The following is a 21,334-nucleotide window of genomic DNA, read 5'->3' on the forward strand; positions in this document are numbered from 1 at the left end:
GTTAAATAAATATTGATACTATATAATTTTGTACGACGATATCTCTAATGACGCATTTCCATTGAATTCTGGAAAACTGACCACGTTTTTAACTTTCTTTATATTTCTCATTTTTGCCTTAATCTGCGGATTCGGGAAAACTTCCCGGTTTTTGTTCTGAAAATAACAGAGTTCACAATTTATTCGTTTCATCGTAATACATACCAGTATTTAACTGTAAGTTCAAATATGATACCTACGGCTACAACACAATACGAAACATATTTAATTATTATGCAATTGTATAATTTTTTTATCAGTCCTATCTGACTTGACTGTAACAGTGGATACAAGATTTATCCAATTTTATAATATTCTATAATATTTCTTACACCATTATGAAAGTGTTAATACAAAACCTATCTTTTCCAATGATATTCTGTCTGTTTCAAAAATCCGAGGAATTTTTATGATAAATTGACTATAAAAAATTCATGCCTACCCTTGTAAACTAAAATCCCATCGATTTTTCTATGTACGATTATCACGACGAAAGCTTTATATGAATTTATGTGATGTTTGTGCAGTCGAAACTTAATTTTATCTCGTCATAAGTTCGCCCTAAAAAGTCAATCAGATCCTCAACGAAACAATACTCTTTCAGATTGCATACGAAAATCACAATCGAGCACTTTTATGCATTCATGCGGTTTTTAGTCACGGCAAAAAATATATCTACAATTTCAAAAGCTAATATTAGAGGGAAGTTTCGACTGAACGAAATATCGATGAGACAGGTATACTAAAATAAGTAGGTGACGTTTTGCAGATCGTGACGTAGCAGGTATTCGTGTGAAAACCGCAGATTCATAACTCAAAAATAAACTCATATTACGGGACCACTTTACAGTAGCGTAAAACTGAACCACGTATAATAATAGCTCGGAAAAAATAAGTAAGAAGAAAAAAAAAATCGAGCTTATGCACAACTTATTAGATATATACACATGCAAGTACGTACAACGCAGAATATTTTGCAACTTGTACAAGTATATTTTTGCACTGCTTATGTTAAGGATCACTAGTTAACTTTGGGAGGATTTATTTATTTATTTTTTTTATCAATTGAATTCATTCTAGTAAAAATTTTTCTCCAAAGATTAAAAAAAATTGCGCGCAAATGACTTCATTGCGGAAAAATAATTTCTATAAATTTCTTGCCATTTTTTCCTGTCACGTAATTAAACAGTTTTATCCTCTGGTTACTGAAAATTATTTCATTTCGTCAGAGTCGACTTGTCTCTATTTCCCTGTAAAAACCGTTACGCCAATTCGTTTTACACTTTGTACCGTTCTTAGTCCGAATGCCAGACTTCTTCGAAATTCTCTTGAATCACTTTTACCTCGTTTTTGTTTGCGACAATTTTATTTATATGAATTCTCGTGCGAATCTTGAATGTATAAATGTAAGTCCATTCTTTATTCAGTTGTTATCTGAAACAAGTAGTTTAATTTGAATCTAATCTCGTTGTAAGCACCTACCAATACTGTAAAAAATCTATAATCATGTTCCGCAAATCATTTCAGTTAAACCGTCACGACTTCAACTGGTTCAAATGAGGTTCGGTAAAATTAGTAAAAGCTTTTCTGTGTTGTAATTGATAACTTTCTCGATCACAAAGAGGTAAAAAAAAAACCTGAAATGAATGTTGAAAAATCATACTAAGAGAAACACAAAATGATGTTCGAGAAATCGCCGAGTTTCTATCGACAAATGTTAGTAAAAATTAGAGAGAGAAATTTCACCAGTTCCAGATGGTGAGTAATCCCGAAACACCGTCACCTCAAGACGAACAATACGGCGGATTTAAGCTCTGTAAGATTCTGAATCACCGTGACGGATGTCTTGATTCTTTTTATTCTCTCTCCGGAAGCCGGAAACAAGCGAGTTAAATCATTTGCAATAAAATTATCATTGGTATAAAACCACATCCAAGATCGTTGACTCGGTTTTCCACTATCACCTTCGAATTCAAATCGTGTGTAATTCCTGTCGCCAAAGGGAAAGCTCATCGTCAACTTCCATTTAAATCGAAGTGAATTGGAGTTAGGAAAATGAAATAAAGAAGATTCGGACGGAAAATAACCGCAGATACGTTATGTATGAAAAACGTGAAGCTACAGTTCTTTATCTTATCCTTTAGTTCAGTTATAGTTTTGAATTTCAGCAATTTTACCAGCCCCAATTATTCTATTGGTTCTTGCACGATTTATTTACTTGAAAACGGAAATACAAGTTAATCCGATAACCTTGAAGATGATAAAATCAGGTAATAGATTCTTAATATTTGCTTTTTCTTTATTACTTTTACTGATTGAACAATCATATTTTTCTAAGTTTATCAATTCATTTTAAAACAAATTTATAAACATTTTCCTTTCCACAATATTCTTTCCTTCCAATCAGTCCTTCAAACCTTTTTCATCTGGTTTGTCGAGTGCAATAATCAGTTTAAAATTAAATTAAAAAGTACCGGAATCGGAAGGTCGGTCAAATCTATAATCAATCAATTGTATTTTCAACGAACCTAATGCGTCAATTCCCTTCACGATCTCGACTCTCAGCAGCTGCGTCTCTGAGATATTTCCAGTCCAAATATCTGACGTAACATTTGACTCGAGGGGCAGGTATTTAAACACCGATTCGAGTATCTATAAACCGGTGTTTCCTCTATTTCCGAGTAAACATATAGTCAAGGTGTAGATACTGCCGCCGTAAATGATGGAGCCTAGAGAACGGGGGAGTCCCCAGTCAGATCCTTGGCCTCGCCGTGCCAAGATCTCCGAGAAAGATACGAAAATACCGCCTCCGAATCTTCTCCGTGATCCCCTCGAGTTTCTATGCCTGATTCGAAGTGAGGAACTCCGAGCGGAGGAGATGATCGCTTAGGTAGGTACCCCAAGCATCAGCTGCCAGATATGTCTAGCCTCTCGCCGCGTTCGCGTCTCGTTATCGTCTCGATGCCGATGTCGATGTCGAGGGCACCCTTGACTCCGTCGACGCGGTGAACCTCGGCGAACCTGGACGCCAAGAATTCTACCGCACGGTGTCGAGTGGTGCGCTAAAAATACGATACGAAACACCCCCGTATATCCACCGAGTGTACACGGTGTTAAAAGTGGTAAAAATAAGCCGGATCAACAGTAGAACCGAGTTTAAATACCCAGCTGTGTGTTTTTTATTAGTTATTATTGTTTTATTGTTTTCTCGTTTTTTTTCTTCTTCTTCTTCTTCTTCTTCTTTCTTCTTATTATTACTTTTTTCACAACTTCGTTTTACGCGGTGTTTATTACATCGCTTTAAAATATATCCCCGTATTATTCTTTTTGTACGCGATCAGACTGCTGCTACTACGTATCGTTCAGTTTTAAAGTCGTTTTTTTGGAATTCGAAAAGTGATCAAATAAAATTGAAAATAAGAAACAGAAGAGAGAGAAAAAATGAACCGACTTTACCTCTTGATCATCATCTGTCTGTTGGGTGAGTTTGATTCTTCAACTTTTATGTGATCGACTTTTACGATCCTTAATTTAATTCGGTATCAATCGCACGTTTTGGATGATGGTTATGAATCCTGATTGACTGCAATTTCTTTCGATTGTGTCATTTTGATTTGTTATAATATGGATGGATAATGGAACTGCTGTGGAACGAGATATTTTAGCAATTTGAAAAATTTATTTTACTTTACTAATCATTGACAATTTACAATAATTAGATTTGAAAAATGAAAGTATGACGTTTTTAACCCCGTTTTTTCATAGCAGAATCTGTTTCTGTTACGATTGAAAATTTTAAATACTTCGAAAAGAAAAAACGAATTTTTAAAGAACAGCTTGCTCAAATCATGAATTTCGAGGAGACGGTTAATCGCAATTAACTGACTGAATTTTCATCCATATATTAAACGATCGATCTGTTTTATTATTATGAATGTTATCGTAATGTAAATAAATTTTTATTTTTATACTTTTTTAATCTTATATACGAATTTGTATATCAGACGGTGGTGCCGAAAAATCTTTTGCCGGATAATTTTCTTCTCGCAGTAAATTGCATGTAGAATAAAACGCTCTGGAATCTACAGACAGATTTTGGAACCTGAAAATCTCTATGAACTTTGTTAACCGTAAATATCACTAGATGAATTCTGTTTTGCAATAGTCAAAGTTTGCTCGAATTTTACCGCCTTGCTCTAAGATAATATTTATTCAATGCGCATAGTTTGCAATTCAACGTTGCGGATTTGAATTACCGAGCAATCATTCTGATGCCAATTTCTCGTTACGATTTCGTAGGCAAATATTTTCGCATTTCCCCAAGTGTTCTCAAAATTGCAACAAGCATAAATTTATGCCAATGAAAATACTTGGTAAGTGTATCGAACAAATCCGATATCACTCTCGTTCCTACCACTTACTTTCTAAGAATAATTTCAAGATGCGTGACAGTGCGAAAAATTCGTAGTGAAAATTGTTCACGAATCTGGAAAGAGCGTTAAAAATATAATTTAGTATCTTCACGTAATTCAGTCTTTAAATGAGTGAAGAAGCATAATAAATTGCACAATAACGCTCGCTTTCCGAAGGGAAACGCGATCGATTATGAAGCGTTTCCAATTTGCACAACTAAAAATCAGTAAAAGTTGGCCATTTGGCTACTCGACAGGTGTCTGTGAGAGCACGTGTTTTCAGCTTCCACGAATGACACTGTAAAATATAATGCGATCATAACGCAGCTGTCGATTATAAGCGTGAATGAGAGAATGTAATGAATTTCATTTTTTCACTTTATTTTAGAAAGCGTGAAAATTTTTTTTCGCCAATTCCGGAGATCACACAAATCGGCAATTTATCACTTTAATTCAACGATGATTTTTTGTTGAATGCCATCTTAATTCGACAGACTCATCGGTCCTGAGATTGTAGACGCGGAACTAAAACCTGACGAAAGGTGATCGATTTTGCGTTGAAACGATTGTTTCACTATTTTTTCGATGATAAAAATTCAACACTTCACGTTCACCGTTCTATTCGAAAATCATTGCTATATTGAGTGTCTTTTTGTCCAAATTTGAATACGAATAGAGTCTAAGAATAATGACGAAATAAGGTGCGTTCGAGTTTAAAGTGACAGAATATTTTTAAATAAAATTTAAACCAACGAGTTCTCCATTTTTAACCGATATTACTTAACTGTTCTAAAATATTTCGAAAGCGTGAAACACATCCATGGATATCGACTAAAAATGAATTCACACCGCTTTTGTACGTCGATTTATACAGAATTTCTTGGTTTTTTAAGTAATTAAATATATAACCGTTTGGTGCGTAAAGCTAGAAATGTCTTGATGGCTGAATTCAAGGTGTTCAAAATTGGTAACTCACAAATCAAGTGACTCTAAAGCAGGTTTAACCGTTTATCGCATTTTTTTTTTTTTTTTTTGTTTCTTTATTAACAAATTGACATGAGGACCTTGAAGTCTGTAGGTACAGTTTGGACAAAATATTGCCAGGATTGCAAAAATTGAAAATTGTATTCGATGTTATGGCCAGGCTGCATTGGATAATAATTAATCATCCAGAAAATATTGTACTTTTTTTTTAATGAAATTTTTTTAGCGGGGATAACTACAGAATATTGTGAAACGCAGTGTTTTAAACGTTTTAGGCAAAGCAATGTTATGAAACCCCCAAACGACCCTTATCATCGGTCTTTTCTTCGTGCAGATCTTCGTGCCTCCGTTCCTTTGTGTCTGAACTCAATAACTTATTTCATATTTCAAATAAAAACCGGAAATTGCTAATTCTCCATATCCTTCTTTCTCTCACCCTCTCCCCCTCTCTTTCTCATTCTCTCAGTTTCATTACTTGAATGTAAGCTATTCAAAAAGCTATTTTTGGAGTAGTTGAAGTCACGGTAAATCACGCATAAATTTCGGAAGTTTCACTCCATTTGTTTTTGTGTTTTTTTTTTATTTTTATTCATCAACCTAAGACTGAACTATGAGTTTATTAAAGTAAATCGTATAAGAAATCTAGCTGATGACAATTCGTCATGGATCTTCCATTTCTGAAATTTTTGGTTATCATTACAGTATTTCAACCCAGTTTCATGATCTCTCGCTATACCTTCAGACCATATTTCTTTTGATAAGAGTAAGCTTCATCTAGATCGCATCTTTCAAGCTGACGAAAATTATATTATTAGAAAGAAAAAAAGAAAAGTAAAAACAGATGTTGCAAAATAGGTTTTTGTCCAGACTGTACTGGCTGAGCGTCCTTAAACTTTTTCTTCTTCTCAACCTCGGAAGTGACCGGTAATACAGTCATGTAACATTTGAATAAAAAGAATAACGAGCAAAATCACAGCTTGTAACAACACATAACGACGATGATGTAAGGTCAAATAAATTGTGATCTGTATGTCGGTGCGAGTAAATGCGTAACGCGGGCCCTCGAAATATGTTATGCTACAATTTAATCGCCATTGATTTAAAAATAAACGAATTTATAATGCATCTTTAAATTCAGTTCAAACTCGAGGACATGTTGGGTTCGACTGAATCTGCCTTACGCTAGATCCTAGAACACTTGGGGGGAAAAAGCGAAAAAACAATCCTACCCTGGTCGATTTCGACGTTGATATATATTTAGTGAAAAAGACTTATCAACGTGATTCTGAATTCAAATCTGAACAAAAACACTCTGATACATTTTCATTTGACACAGAAATAAAGAAATGAAAATTAGTTACAGTGGTTTTGTTCAGAATTTTAGAATTCAGTAACTTTTTAACGTTTGTGATTCGTGGATTTAGATATTTGGGTACGTCAACGTTGGAATTGACCACGACGCTTCCTTAATGGGCTCGCTGCTGTTTCAGTATCGCATCGGCTGTAAATGATTATTATTATTTATTAAGCCGCCGGACCATTTATACCAATCGCACTTTGAATAAGAATCGAGAAATTGAACACGCTGATTATCGTCAGCGTCATAAGTTCAATGTCATACTTCCTCTTCGACCGTGAAGCGAGGGGGTCTATTTGCTAGTTATGTGGTCGCCGGTCAATTGCTCGGCTCATTGTGAGAGCTGCAGGTTGTGGTGTCAAATTTATCATTGTTAAACCCACTGAATTGATTCCCCGCTATGGCACCTCACGTCGAGCCTTTTTCAGAATGGAAATCATACAATAAGTACAGGATATGTTTCTCTCGCCTGCAGCGATAAGGGGACTACAGTACCACTTAACATTCAATAGTGGAAGAAACGTGGCAGTTATTTTCTGGAAGCCACCGATTTTTTCATTCATAAACCGAAAGATTTTCAAAAACGTTGATGTTCGTATACTTACGAAAAAAAATTCGGAGAATATCGTTGTAAATTAAAGTTCAATCATACTTGCTAAGTCACATAAGTCACATTTACAACTCACATAATCCGGAGATAAAAATAAGTGTATTTACTTGTCGGTGCCGGTGCAATTAGATCAGCTAAAAGAAGCTTTTAATGTTTGCTTATGCAAAACCAACCTCGTTCCCTTTCTCACGACGCGATGTGATAAACATAAGACTCAAGAAACCCGTGCTGAGTGACAGTGTGGAAATACCATGTGTCATGTTATAAATATAAACAGATAGAGTCCATTTTGTGGTCTTGCTAATTGATAAGACAAGGAAAATGGTACAGCTCACAATCAGAACAGGAACTCCAGCAAATCTTTCTTTCAACGATCACTGATGCGGTTATTACGAACCGGTGTTGGACGATTATTAAGAAATATTCACGTAGAAAGTACATTCTAGTAACGATTATTTGGAAGGGTTTCTAATTAATTTTACGACAGACGAATATCTTAAAATTACTAGTTAAACTAAAAACATTGCTTAACTCGTTACGATGTAGAGTTGGTAAATTATCGTGACTACAACGTATCGCGAATATATCGCTTATATCATGATCGTTTAGAGTAGCAGTTCCTGAGCTCGATGGTAACGAATACTGACAATTTTCTGAACAATTCCAACAACCTTTACCTGAAAGAAATTGGAAACTGTTTTCATCCAATAAATAGCTCAATGCTGGGTCTAAACCTCAAGCAATGACATGCTCTTGAAAATCGTTAGGTATCACTAACTTGACATATAGTTGTAAGAACTGTAAATTGTCGGCCTTGATTAGTACGAGTATTTCTTTCTCTCCTTCTATAACTTTTCGTTTTTGGTTTATTCGAACAAATGCATTATAGCTCAGAATTCTATGATGAGATGGTTTTAAATCGAGTACTTGTTGAGTCCTTCAAGTAATCGCAATAATGAATTACATGGAAATAAAACCTTGGAATTATATTGCATTTTAACATAAAACAATCCGCGGTGAATGAGTGATTGTTCGTGAAGCATTCGCCGTTCTTTTAAACATCAACGCTACAATCATACGCAATACTTGTACAGTTGTAAGTAATACCCTGAGTGAACAAATTATATCCATGTCCATTCTAAGAGCAAACTAGTTAAACGATTTCCTAGAAAAGGAGCGTTTGATCTAGCATGATGATATTAGGCCGACGAATGACGGAACTCGATCTTAAAGGTTCGAGTAACGCGTTGCAATTACTCTGCTTCATGCGCGTCCAATCTAACTCGAATCAGTTCTTTCAGTAATCAAGGTCTAACCGGTGAGTCAAGAGAACAATATTCTCTTTTAGTGTTCAGTTAGACTGCCTTACTGAATTACTATCGACTACTGGAGAATTCAGTGCAATGGAATAGTTAATTGCAAATGATGATACGTGATGAACACGAAAATCTGATGCAACTTTTAATAATAATTAGCTTTATTGTCTCCTGCTTGAACAAAGTTTTAACTCTTGTTCTGATACAATGGAAACTTTTTTATACACTCATTTCTTTAGTATAAGATATTATAATCCACACAACTGCATATTGAATTTGCAAATACAAAACAAATATTTGGACAATTATTAGCGTTGAATTAGATGAAAGATGAACCTTTTTCTGGCAAGATAATTTGAGCCGCCGATTATTCTGAGTTGAAAAGAACGAAAAATTCGAACTAGATAACATCTAAAAATGGCTGAGTTAGCAGCGTTTGAAGACTTGGATGCTTTTAGGGCTCGCTGCATGGATGGTATATATCACTCCTGTCAAATTGGTGATTCGAACCACGGATAAATATTTACGAGTATTACGTAACAGGAACTTCCGTCGGGAGCCGCTAATATTGCTGGAAAAAATGTATAGGTATACAAAAAACTAAGTAAAGTTCATGGGTGAGAATTTTTTAAACACATGATATATAGTTGCTTATCTTACTGGAAACAAATTACTGAACAACAAAACAATTAACCGATTAGTTCTTCATGATTATAGTACAGAATATCAAACACAATAAAATGTTGGTAAAAATAACTGGAAAATAAAGGGAGTTTTAGAAGATAATCAGAAGATGAAAAGACACGTGTAACGTTGTCAGATTAGAAAATAACTTCCTAGAGGAAGAGTTATGGTACTTCCACCTGGCCGTAAAAATTGTTATTTCTATTGAAAAAAATGAAAATTCATAAATCTCGCCGCAACCCTGTCCACTATTTAATCTGTGATGTACGTTATACGAATTTACGTGAGCAAAATTTATTGAAACATGTACGAGCCTGCGTTACGCAACGTTTCGAACGATTCGGAACGCATGCTTTTAGTTTCGAATATCGGTTGAACATCGTATGATCGACTAGAAATTTATTAAAGTAGTAACAGCAATATCGCGCTAGATGAAAAAATCCATGCTGTTCACACTCATCAAAACTTCGTTTCACGAAGTGTAAGATTATGAATACCGGCATTATTCTATAAGTTTTCTCCACTTGACGCCTCGGACTGAGCTAATTGTAAGTGCTTGAAATTAGTGCTTATGGCACTCCGTAATAGATAGATTATTAGTAGTAGATTTATGTTCCGTAGAGTTTGCGTATCTCTCGAAATTGTAAACCAGCGTTCGTGCGATATTTGGATGCTTTTTGGAACCCGCAGTATTAACGCAGCGACAGGCTTCGTTTCGCGATGATATTTTCGGCGCTGCCAACTGCCACAGTGAACCAAATTCCAAAGCCTAATTATGGATTTCAAACACAGGCACTGACGTTTGGGAGCATTTGAACAGCCAATCTTACAGATTGTAGCACTTAAGGTCGTAAACGCTCTTCGTTATTATTACGCTCTTGGGAGATAATTCGAGTCGAGGAATTTTCATACGTTCATCATGAACTATGTGAAGATGAAGAGGAAGACAAAGTCAGACCAGTATACAACAAACTAAAGACTTCAGGGTGGTCCGTTTGATTTTTTAATTGACTGATATGCGGGGACGTGCGCTGTGATAAAGAGAAGTATATTGTACAATTGTGTGTGTGCGTGTGTGTGTGTATCTATTTTATATCCTGATATTCACATTCTTCCATTTCTAATTATCGTAAACCGAAATTTCATGTTTCAAAATTTCGAACCTTCATGAATACTCATTAAATTGAGATATCTGGAATTTCGATTTCATGGTAGCATGATAGTATTAGAACGTTTTCTTTTGATCTTAGTTAACAATTAACTAACGCTGAAGGTGTTTCTTTGACGAGGAATTTAAGCGTTCTCCCAAATAAAGCGGACTACTTTAGATTTTACTGATTCCTCGAGTCGAAAAACTCTCAGGTAAAAATCGCTACCGTGGTATCAGAGACGAGGGCACGTCGCGACGGTGCATGGATATGTTATTCTAACCGCATAACGTTCGAACACACATACCGCGGACCACTAATTATAGCCGCATGCCGGGAATATCTTGAAAAGCGTCTAGTGCGTGGGAAGCAATGACAAACAGCCAACGTTGAGAATGGCCGATCTAATTCATTTGTGCAGTGGGAAAAATTGAAATCCTCCAAGCCGTGCATCCGCAACGGCGGCGCCTGACCGCCATGACACTTAATTATAAATTCACCGAAGAAGTAAAATATCGCACCGTGATAAATAAATATTCTCGGAGACTATTATATCGACCCTGGAATGAATCACGCAAGATTCTTGCTCACCGGCCCCAGTTTCCCGCCTTTTTCAATTTTTTCCATGCTTTCCTCAGTCGGTTTTCACCATAGAGATAATAACAGATATAGAGTCGGCAATATGCAGGGGTTAGCATAATTAGGTGTACAAATAAAAAATTTCGAAAAATTCCATTTTTATCGTCAGATAGAATGTCGAAAAATGATTGACACGTAATTTTTCTTTTTTCAATTCAATGCTTATTAACAAAGATATAGCAAGTAGAATTCCGCGTGACGTCATAATGTTATACACTTATTACATTGTAGTATATCTATATCTAGTAACATTGTGACGTCACGTGTCAATTTCAAACTGTTATATCTTTGTTACGGAACGTTAAATCAAAAAAAGAAAAAATACGTGTCAATTATTTTTCGACATTTGATCTGACGATACTAATGGAATTTTTCATTTGCACACCTAATTAGTGAATAGGTAGTGCTGGCAGAAAAAGAGAGAAAATCGAGGTGCCCCATCTATCCTTGTTTGCGTACTCATTTATGCATGTAAACAATTAAGGGTAGATTAGGAGCACTAAAAACTCCCTAGGATAGAGACAGATAAAAAATTGCTGACAGCACTACAAGCTAATTTCAAAACGTTTCGCGTGATGCATATTAACTATTTGTAAAATTAAACCTCATTTCTTTTTATGCACGCTAGAATATTAACCGTAAGGTTGCATTCGGATGTTAGCTCCTAGTGCTGTTAACAATCTTTCATCTCTTTTGCGCTATCAAGTTCGTAGGTAGCTCTGCCTCTAATATAGGGAGTTTTTAGTGCTTCCAGCTAATTTCATAAAGCACCCTTAGTACAGTTGATCCTAAGCTCGATCTTCTCTCTCTTTATATCGGCCAATCGGTTGTACCACTCACTTGCCCGCTCGATCTTTTATTATCTCCATCGATTTTACCGACGGCTAGTCACTCGCAGGTGAAACGGTTCAAAGCGATCGTCGTTTGGTCTCACGCGGTGCGCGCGCTAGCCTTCGATATTGGAAAATATGAACGCAAAACGAACAAGAAAACACGAGGAAGAGGAGGCGATATTGTCGGGGCCGAAACGGCCAGCTGCCAAATGGCGGAAGCCTACGTACCAACGACACGCATCGAGCGTACGTGATGTTATGTTAACGAGTACTAAATTATCGGAAAAGAGAACACCCTACGGATCAGGATTTCATATCGCCGCGGAGCTCTAGGTTTGCTCGATTTATCCCAATGATGAGAGTCAGTGTCAATCCATGTGAACTGTATTCAGATACTATGTATACTACATGTTATATAATCTAACGGAACCGCGCTCTACTCGTAACTCGACCAATTTTTAACGATATATTATCATCGACAAGAAACTTTTAGTCCATTTTTATGGTAATCCTCTGCGTTTTCATGACAAACAAGTTGCAGGTAAAATTATTTTCGGTAAAATCACACAGGATTGGTAGCACTTCGTGTCTGCACATTATGTAATCCTGTATTGGAAAGGTCGCGACCCTAGCTGCAAGGCTCTTGTGGCATTGGACTGCGGCGCGGAATACCTTCTTTACACTTTCTGCGATCCTGGTAGCGTTCTACCGCCATATGATCATCTGAAATACCGCATTAAGGAACAAAATGTAAACTGCGTCAGTGTTACTTCTTTCTCTCGAGTACCTACATCAGGGGGCGTAGCTCAGATGGTAGAGCGCTCGCTTAGCATGTGAGAGGTACCGGGATCGATACCCGGCGCCTCCAATTCTAGTTTTTGCAAATCATCTTTTTTAATCATTATCTAGGAGTCTCGAGGTGTTGGAAGCTCGGATTAATTAATTCTGAACGTAATTATAAAGTATCTGTTGTTAAAAGATAGCAGCGCTGCTCTCAGTGGGATAACAATTTCCTAACAACATATAAATAAACAGATAAAGAAATAAAGATAATGTCAATTTTCAATAAATAACTGCAAGTCAGGATTCAATTTTTCTATCATTTGTTTGAGCAAGAAAATCGTATCGTACTTTCTATTTCAATGTAGGTATGCCTCAATCTGTTTGTTGGTGAATTTTCCATTATATTCAAACGAGTTTCATTTTTTAAGACCCTTACAAATTCAAAACGGAGTATACACGTGTATATTTTATGTCCTGGAGTCATTCACACGCCTATAATAATTATATTTTTAAAACCAGTAGGATCGACCGCCAAATCTGCAATCAGAAGTTCAGAAGAAAGAATCCGATTTTCGAATAAAATGAGTTAAAGAAGTTATTTCAAATTACTAATTATATTCTCAAGTAATTGAAAAATCTCCGAAAGTCTATCGTTGATCGATAAAATCATGGTTTCTCATTAAAAAAATTGTTATGTAAGTGAATATCAACTGTTGTGCTAAACTAGAACAGCACGATTAACGATACGTGAATTCAATTCTTTCAAGCATGAATTATACAAGTTATTTGCATACAAAAAACCGTTTCTCGGCTTGATCATAAGGAATGCTAAATTAACGAACAATCGATACATCGAATTTTAAATTCGTACGTTTCCAATCATATGAAAGGAAAAAACTTTACTGCATATGAAAGTTGGGAAAAAATTTACGACATGATCATAAGACGTTTAGATCATTCAGCCGTGCGAATACGTGCACTTCTGTATCCGGCGACGTGAAGACCGTGGTGAAGTAGAAAACGGCCGGAGTTGTGCGTGTGTGGAGAGAAGAGGGTATGTAGGTGTCGAGGCTCGAGAGGGGCAGCTAGAAGTGTGTTTAGAGCAGGTTTTCTCCCGGCAATCCTAAGCGAGCTTAGCTCAGCCGCAGCATGACGGCCACCTCTCGACGGTCTCTGTTACCCGAGTAAATCTAAACCGTGGTTTACCAACAACCGACCGATATCTGGTTCTATTTGCCGTTCCCTTACACTCTCTAATCCGCTTCCTAATCCTCGCTAGTTCCGGGCTTGGCTCGCTGTCTCCGCGCTGGCTCGCAAAAAAAAACGGCTCGCCAACAGGAGTCGCGAGGAACGCTTTCGGGGGCAATAAATCGGACCTCCCCCCCCTCCCGATCACCGCCTCCGGGTCAGCCAAAACCGTGTGAGCATCATTTCCGATTTACACTTCCTCGGGGCTCTACTGCCCTGGTGGTTAGCCTGGTTTGCCTAATCTTGTACGAACTCCTCTGGGGCAAATTAGACCCGACCAACGTCGGAACGTGAGTCGATGACTGATCGGTTTTATTTAAAGACGACCGATGTATGGACGAGCGTTCCGCGATCTCTGGACGAAGCTTTTTCCCCACAGGTTTCATTATTTTTTGATTTTATTTTTCCTTTGTTTAAATCGTTAATCCCTGTAAGTGCGGAACATTTCTTGTACACGACGATTTTAGAACTTTGCAGATTATTCTGCATATCTATGCTAAGGACACTTCAGTGTATTTCAGTTATTTATACTTGATTATTTTTATAATCAAAAGTATGCACGAATTATTCGGGTAATTTTTTTCTCCAACGCTTTTCATCTCACCAAATTATTTCTCATGAACTCAGATTCCCTTGTTAAATTGCCACGTCCATGTTTTATTATTCTCGATGCAAATTTCTCCGGTTTACTAAAACAAGTTTTTCTAAACTTTTTTTATTTTTTTAATTATTTGTTTTGCGAAAATCTGTTACTGTATTCAATACCTTGATAAAAGAAATGATTCGACCCAAGTAATTTAAATTTATCTACTCCAATTATCTAACTGTGACTGTTCTCATCTATCTATTAGGTTTAGTAGGATATCAATATATACAAAATATATGTAAACACGTAGTAAATTCGTTCGGATAATGAATTTCCAATACATTCAATTCGTTCATATTGTCATTAACAAATGCATATAACCCTTAGATCATTTCGGAGGTGATGCGAATTTTTGTAATAACAAAAAAATGTCAAAAATCACTCTATACAAGATTTGGAATATTTTGTCGCTAGGAATAAACTTGCAAGAAAAATATTCGATTGCACCCCGCGATCTTCGATTGCTAATAAAATAATGATTTCGCATTCAAGTTTAGTCTACGAGCAAATAGTGCAATCCGAAGATTCCTTAACCCTACGAAACCCTTCTGAAACCCTGGTTACATCCCTAGTCTACGTTCTCAGCGCCATTGTCCAGAATCGGTCAAGCGTTCCTCTGAGGATGAACCAGATAGCAGAGCTCGATCTGATGTTTACCACCGTGGAACCAGCCGTTGCTATTTAAACGTAAAAAGGTTGCGAGCTGTGCACGCGTCCGCTTTTAATGTATACTGCAGGCATAACAGAACACATCCAGCTAGATGCATTAAGCGATAAAATGTCAAACTTAGATGGTAAAAATTTGTCGATATAATTTGTTAGACTTTATAAAACCAATTCCCAGGCGCAGTTCTTACTTACGCTTTATCATATAGTGAAATGATTCTCATTTACAGCTAGTGAGTTTGCACTCATTTGAGTGTTTTCGTATCAGAAGATTTTCTTTCTGTCTTTTTCTCTGTTCGTAAAGGACTGTTCAAATCGAAATTTGAATTTTTGTCAGAAATTCTCCGATTTTTAACCAATCAAAAAGGTTCGAAAATTAGTAGAAAACCGCGGTCCTTGGATGATTTTGCTGTAAGTCGAATTTGCCGTTAGAAAGACTTACAGTATACCAATCACAAAGACGTTTTATTATTTTCTCCGGCATTTGTTGAAAGCTTATACTTTTACTTGTAACACATTACTAAATTACAAATCATGAGATATCCAAGATCAAAAATCGTTTAACGATTACATAGTTCACTGTATGATTTTTGATCTAGTATATCTGCTGAATCGTGTTTTTGCAATTTATTAGGTGATTTTTTATATATTTTAAATCATGTAATAAATTACACATAAATTTTAGGTATAATGTTTTATAATCTAACATATGATCATTTTCAGTAGCGAAGGGTATCTGTAGATTTTCGATCTTCCAAAATTACAGACTATCTCTGGACGGATTTATTTCGCATTATACTTTTCCTACGACTTATGATGCAGCCTCAAATCCGAAAACCGTTCGTTGCACTCTGCGAGCACTGTTAAACCATCGGTTATTCAATATGCAGGATTAGCACACTTACAAATCCACCTCGGAGCCTGAAAGTATGCAATACGTGATACTTAATACTTTACTATAAGACCCTAATTGCACAATTCATTGCAAAATATTACCACTTGAATCGAGCTGTGACAATGAGTGATGAAGTAACCAAAGATTAGTAGTACCTTCGAGTTTTCCCCCACGTATGTTAGTAACACAATTTTTCCACAGCACGCTCTTGAAATAGCCAAGTAAACAAGTTTCCCTAGTCTGTTAAATAATCAACGCTACCACTCTTGTTAGTAACTTTCTTTTTCAACATTTGTTTTTGCTGTTGTGGTAACAGAATGTCATAAGTTCTCACATAACAATGTGGAAGGAAAAGGAAAACTTGGGTTTATCCTACTGATGTAATGTGAAGCGGCGTTGCGGAGAGCAGCTGGTTAATTCGAGTGTAGGTATGTAGGTATGCATGGTAGGTATGAGGGTACGTAGGTACGGTAGGGCCTCCTGTTGATCGTGCTCTCCTGTTTGTTGGGATGTTTTTTCTTTGTCCAACTCATCCGAGATTTCGTTAATGCATCGTTGTCCTGCACGCGATGCGTGCAACGAGGTACTTCCCTCCGGGCTGATCGTGCACACAAGCTGGGCCCACTTTACGCACGTATTAACCTATACCAAGGCGTTTAATATATTCGTGACAAATATGCGCGTGCCGACTAAGTCAACCTTGTCATGAAACCCTAATAGTGCGTGTGAGGAAAGGCCGACGTCATGTGCGTGTCACACGCATTATTTATCCACACGTGACTTGACTGGTGATTCGATTTTCACACGAGCTCCTCTGTGGGTCCCAGATCAACGCATGGGCGTGGCTAACGGACATGGCGGCGAAGACGGAGCTTACGGATCGTGATCGTCTCAGGGAAATTTCACGCTTATCAAGCCGTAAAAGAAGTCTGAAAATTTCTTGCAATGAATAAATACAGAGCGAAACATGCGATCGAAAATTAAGTTTATTATTAAATACCACAAGAATAATAATTCAGAAGTTTAACATAGCTTCTATGCCCTACGATGTTTTGGGTTACAATTAGATCGACTAGAAACAATCGACCAACAATTAATAGGCTGCCTGCCATGCGCCTAAATGAATAAAATTACAGTCTCATAATTTTACGCGTAATGACGATGACGTTAACATATACGCGAAATTTTACAAGAGAAACGTATATTGTGTTACTTGGATAATTTTTGTCACATTTCATTGCATCTCTATTCCTCCCTGCGCCCTTCGATGATGTAAGCGCTTTATGCGATCCGCAGAAACTTGGAACGTTATTCAGTTTCGCGACCCTCGGTTATTGGGGGAAAAAACACTGAAGATGTGAGACGAGAGCGGGGGCTAGAAAGTGGGGCGGAATGATGAGGAAGAGGAGAAGGAGGGGGAAGTGGAAACCATGGGGACTCGGGATTGCGGGTCATACTTCCCCGATCAGCGACGTTCGTTCGACGATGCGTGAGCCTAACCGGTTGGTGACGTCGACGTAGGTGTAAACTCGTATGTGCCACGTATGGCCCTTGATAGATGCGAAGACTCCCTATCAGGGCTGATGCCTTGGTAGGGCCACGCATCGCCCCTTAGGCCCTTTAACGAACGTCACGCGCAAAGATCGGCTTTGAAACTCCCAGCGCCGGTACTTCCTGTGAGAAAAGTTTAGCATGAACATTTTTTGCGATAAAAAAACTAGAAGATTTTCCGCGTATGAGCTTCCTAGTTTTCGCTGTACAGTATAGACTTATCATTCTTCCTTTCCACGCTTAGATTCTTCTTTCCTAATATTTCTGTAATGATATTCTGCGATATTCTACATACATTTCTTTTCTTTCGTTTCTTTGTCATTCGTCAATTTTTATAATGGGGAAAATTATTTTAGTTGAATATTTTGAGAACTCATTATTTTCAATGAAAGTAACATAATCAAGCAATAAACCTTATTTAGTCACGTTTTACTGAGCGTATTCGCGCTATAAAGTAACATTGGTTGTGAATTTTCAGCGTATATTCTAGGCATAGCCTTGTTTCAAGTGAAATGACAAACCTTACACAAATCGAAAAGTAAAATATAATTTCGTTCTTATTTTTAGGAACTGACCAACGGCCTTCGCGCTTCACAGAATTATCGTTTCAGCATGTGTGAACCGTTACGAGATACGAAGAAGTGCTAAAAATGCGCTGCGCTTAACAGCACATATAGCTAATCGCAAAGCTTGACGCGTGCGGGTCGCAACTACGAAATACAGAAACGGCGGATAAACGTGATTGGCAATATCGGGGCACCGGCTTGCCGGAGATAGAGTCTCGCGGAAATTTCCACCCGGTTTACACCGGCGCGACTCGTATTATGCCGCCATGATACTCCCACGCTTCAACCTCCTCTGTCTCATGTTGCCCCGATGAAAATCCTCGTTTTCTATTGTTTCACCCTAATTAACGAGGCTTCCTTTACCACCTTGATCATCCCCCGCTACGTCATAAAGTCCTGCTACGTCACGTTGTCACTTGTACAATATTTGTAAACAAAAAAATGGCCACCACCATCGTTTTGTGTTAAATGCGATGCACATGTGAACGTTTCATACACTCTTCACAGTGTTTGCATTTTGTTTTCAGGGTGGGTGACTTGCTGTTTGTCGTCACACTTTATGTTGTTCTTACTTTTCTCTCTGTTTTATACAACATTCTTCGAGTTTGGGGACTGCGAGTAAAGCAAGGCTCTGAAAATAGGGTGCATCTACTTAGCCTAGCCTTACGATTAGTTAGAACGAATACCGCGTATTTCTGTGTACCCGAAACTTGGATTAACATTCAATAATTGATTCTCGATAAATTTAATCAAAGTTTGCCAAATGTTACATAAACCAGGTCATCAGTCAGATTTAATTTATACTAAACACTGAATTGTGTCAGAACCAAGCTTTTAGATCTGATTTTTATGGCTAAGTTCTGCAAATCAGTCACCAAGGCAAAACCAATATGGCCGTTGCGCTGTTTCACTTGAAATTTTATTCCGGTCGTAAAGTAATTTCGAGCATTCACCAGTTATCGAGTTCTAATTCGCCCCACTGAAAATTATAGCAAGAGTAGTTCAGTCTCATATCACCTTCGATGTATCGATTGCAACTGATAATTTAGCTCGTTAAATTCAGTCGCACGTGCTTACAGCATTTAGTGTGAGACGTGTATCACTGTTAAATGAAAAATATTAATTTGATGAATAGTGATTCGAGACAGTTTACAAACTAATTTCAAATAACGTACATATAACAATTAACGACGTAAAACGTAGGTTATATGCGATTTAATTTATCATCACGTGACATCGTTTATCAGGTTAGGTCAGACTCTATTCCACGACAATCTCCTGCCTCTGAAAAATGGCTACCAAAAAGCGACTGCGTTCATTAATTTCGCAAATTCTGTACATTTTTCGATAAATCCTTTTGTGAAAGTCTAAGCTGATTGATCATTTTCGCGTCCAGAATCGATTTATATAATCGGGGATGGATTGCATTCGATGTTGCCAAACGCGGTTGTGGCAGTTTGAAATAACGATGCGCGTATAACCGAGCGGAAATCAATGGTTAACGTTTTTTTAACGCAAAGCTTCGCGCTGTGTACCAGGCTTGTATATCGCGCAGGTAAGTTATCCCATTGTCTACATGCAGTCGGAAAATAAAATGTCCGCGACGACGCAGCGCGCCAAGACAGCCATGGCCATTTCTCGACTTTCTGTTTTCCTGAATAACTGCAAATCCACGATCGTGAGAAGCGCTCTTCTTCGCTCTTTCTTATATTTCAATTAGCTATTTATCACCAACTGTTTCCATGAATTTCTTAAAGTATTTATACGCATGTATATTGATCTTTTAAGATTGAATAACGCTAGTATAAAAAATTATTAAGAAAACATGATACGTCTCTGATTTTTTATTCGCTCTATTCTGAACGAAAAAATGATATACATTCTGTTTTCATCTAACACAGCTGTCATCGGCTACTTTATCTTTGTTATCTTTGGCCGACATTGTTTGACAGTTTTAAACACGCGCTCGAGCAATTCAAAGGCGATACTGCGAACTCCGAAAGACCGTTGATTTGGCCATGCCCACTTGACATCCAGTTTGTTTATACTTAATTGAACAGGTGATTGAAATCTCTTGTGTTGACATTCTATCGCTTTTAACGCGATAATTAAGCAAATGTTTCAAAATGTAGAGGGTGATGCCTTTATTTTCTCTGGACAGCCTCGTTCCGAATTTATTTGTCTTTCCTGACGTAAACTCGTTTCATCGTACAAAAACTGCGGCCGGCTTTTGTCAAAGAGAAAACGACTCAATTATGGAACTCCACATTTTAAATCCATCGGTAAGAGATGTTGTTTTTTTGCAGGAATATTGGATGCTGAGTCAGAACTTCCTATAGTCATAGTAGTATATCTATAACGTATACCTCTAATATCTATGATAACATATGTAGGAGATATTTTTTGAGCTTACTAGCTAGGAAGATTTCTTAAAAAAATACAGAAACAGAAAGTGCTAGAATTGTAAACAAAAGCTAGGATATCCACGTTCTGTTTTCAATTGCTGTACAAGATTAAAAATCTAGTAAATTTATTGAATTTTACTCTTGATGGCTCGTTTCATTCGGATTCGATTTGGATTTTTTTTCAAATAGTCAACTAAGTATTGCCATTTCACGGTCATAATTATCAATATCATTAATTACAATGTTGTAAGATTGAATATTTAACGCTACCAACATGATTAGCAGAAATCTATTCCAGTGAAATTGTAGAAAATAGTCCTTCGTGTAAACTCAGGCATCGTTGACAAAAATCTAACGAATCTACTAAATCCTTAGACATATTCTTGAATTGATTTGAATTCCACTATTGTCTATATCGTACTTTTAAAGATATCTAGTGGTAGTTTACGGGTAAAATAATATCAGAGATAAATATTTAATACACCATCATCTCGTAATAGAATAAATGAAACTATCGATCCTTGACTAAGCAATCTCCTTAAAAAAGATACT

General features: G+C 37.0%; 1 protein-coding gene and 1 non-coding gene across 4 annotated transcripts in view; both read left to right on the forward strand.

Moving 5' to 3' along the window:
- The first annotated feature begins 3,474 nt into the window (after positions 1–3,474).
- LOC124405342 (xaa-Pro aminopeptidase 1-like) overlaps positions 3,475–21,334 on the forward strand; it is a 35,777-nt gene continuing 17,917 nt past the window's right edge. For all 3 annotated transcript variants that reach the window (XM_046880171.1, XM_046880163.1, XM_046880179.1), the window contains exon 1: positions 3,475–3,520. In XM_046880171.1, coding sequence (XP_046736127.1) covers positions 3,481–3,520 — 40 coding nt within the window. In that variant the 5' untranslated portion in view covers positions 3,475–3,480. The remainder of the gene's footprint in view (positions 3,521–21,334) is intronic.
- Trnaa-agc lies at positions 12,818–12,890 on the forward strand. Its single transcript has one exon. It is a non-coding gene; the product is annotated as a tRNA-Ala (tRNA).

The sequence above is a fragment of the Diprion similis genome, chromosome 1, assembly GCF_021155765.1.
Source record: "Diprion similis isolate iyDipSimi1 chromosome 1, iyDipSimi1.1, whole genome shotgun sequence".
NCBI classification, from domain to species: Eukaryota; Metazoa; Arthropoda; class Insecta; order Hymenoptera; family Diprionidae; genus Diprion; species Diprion similis.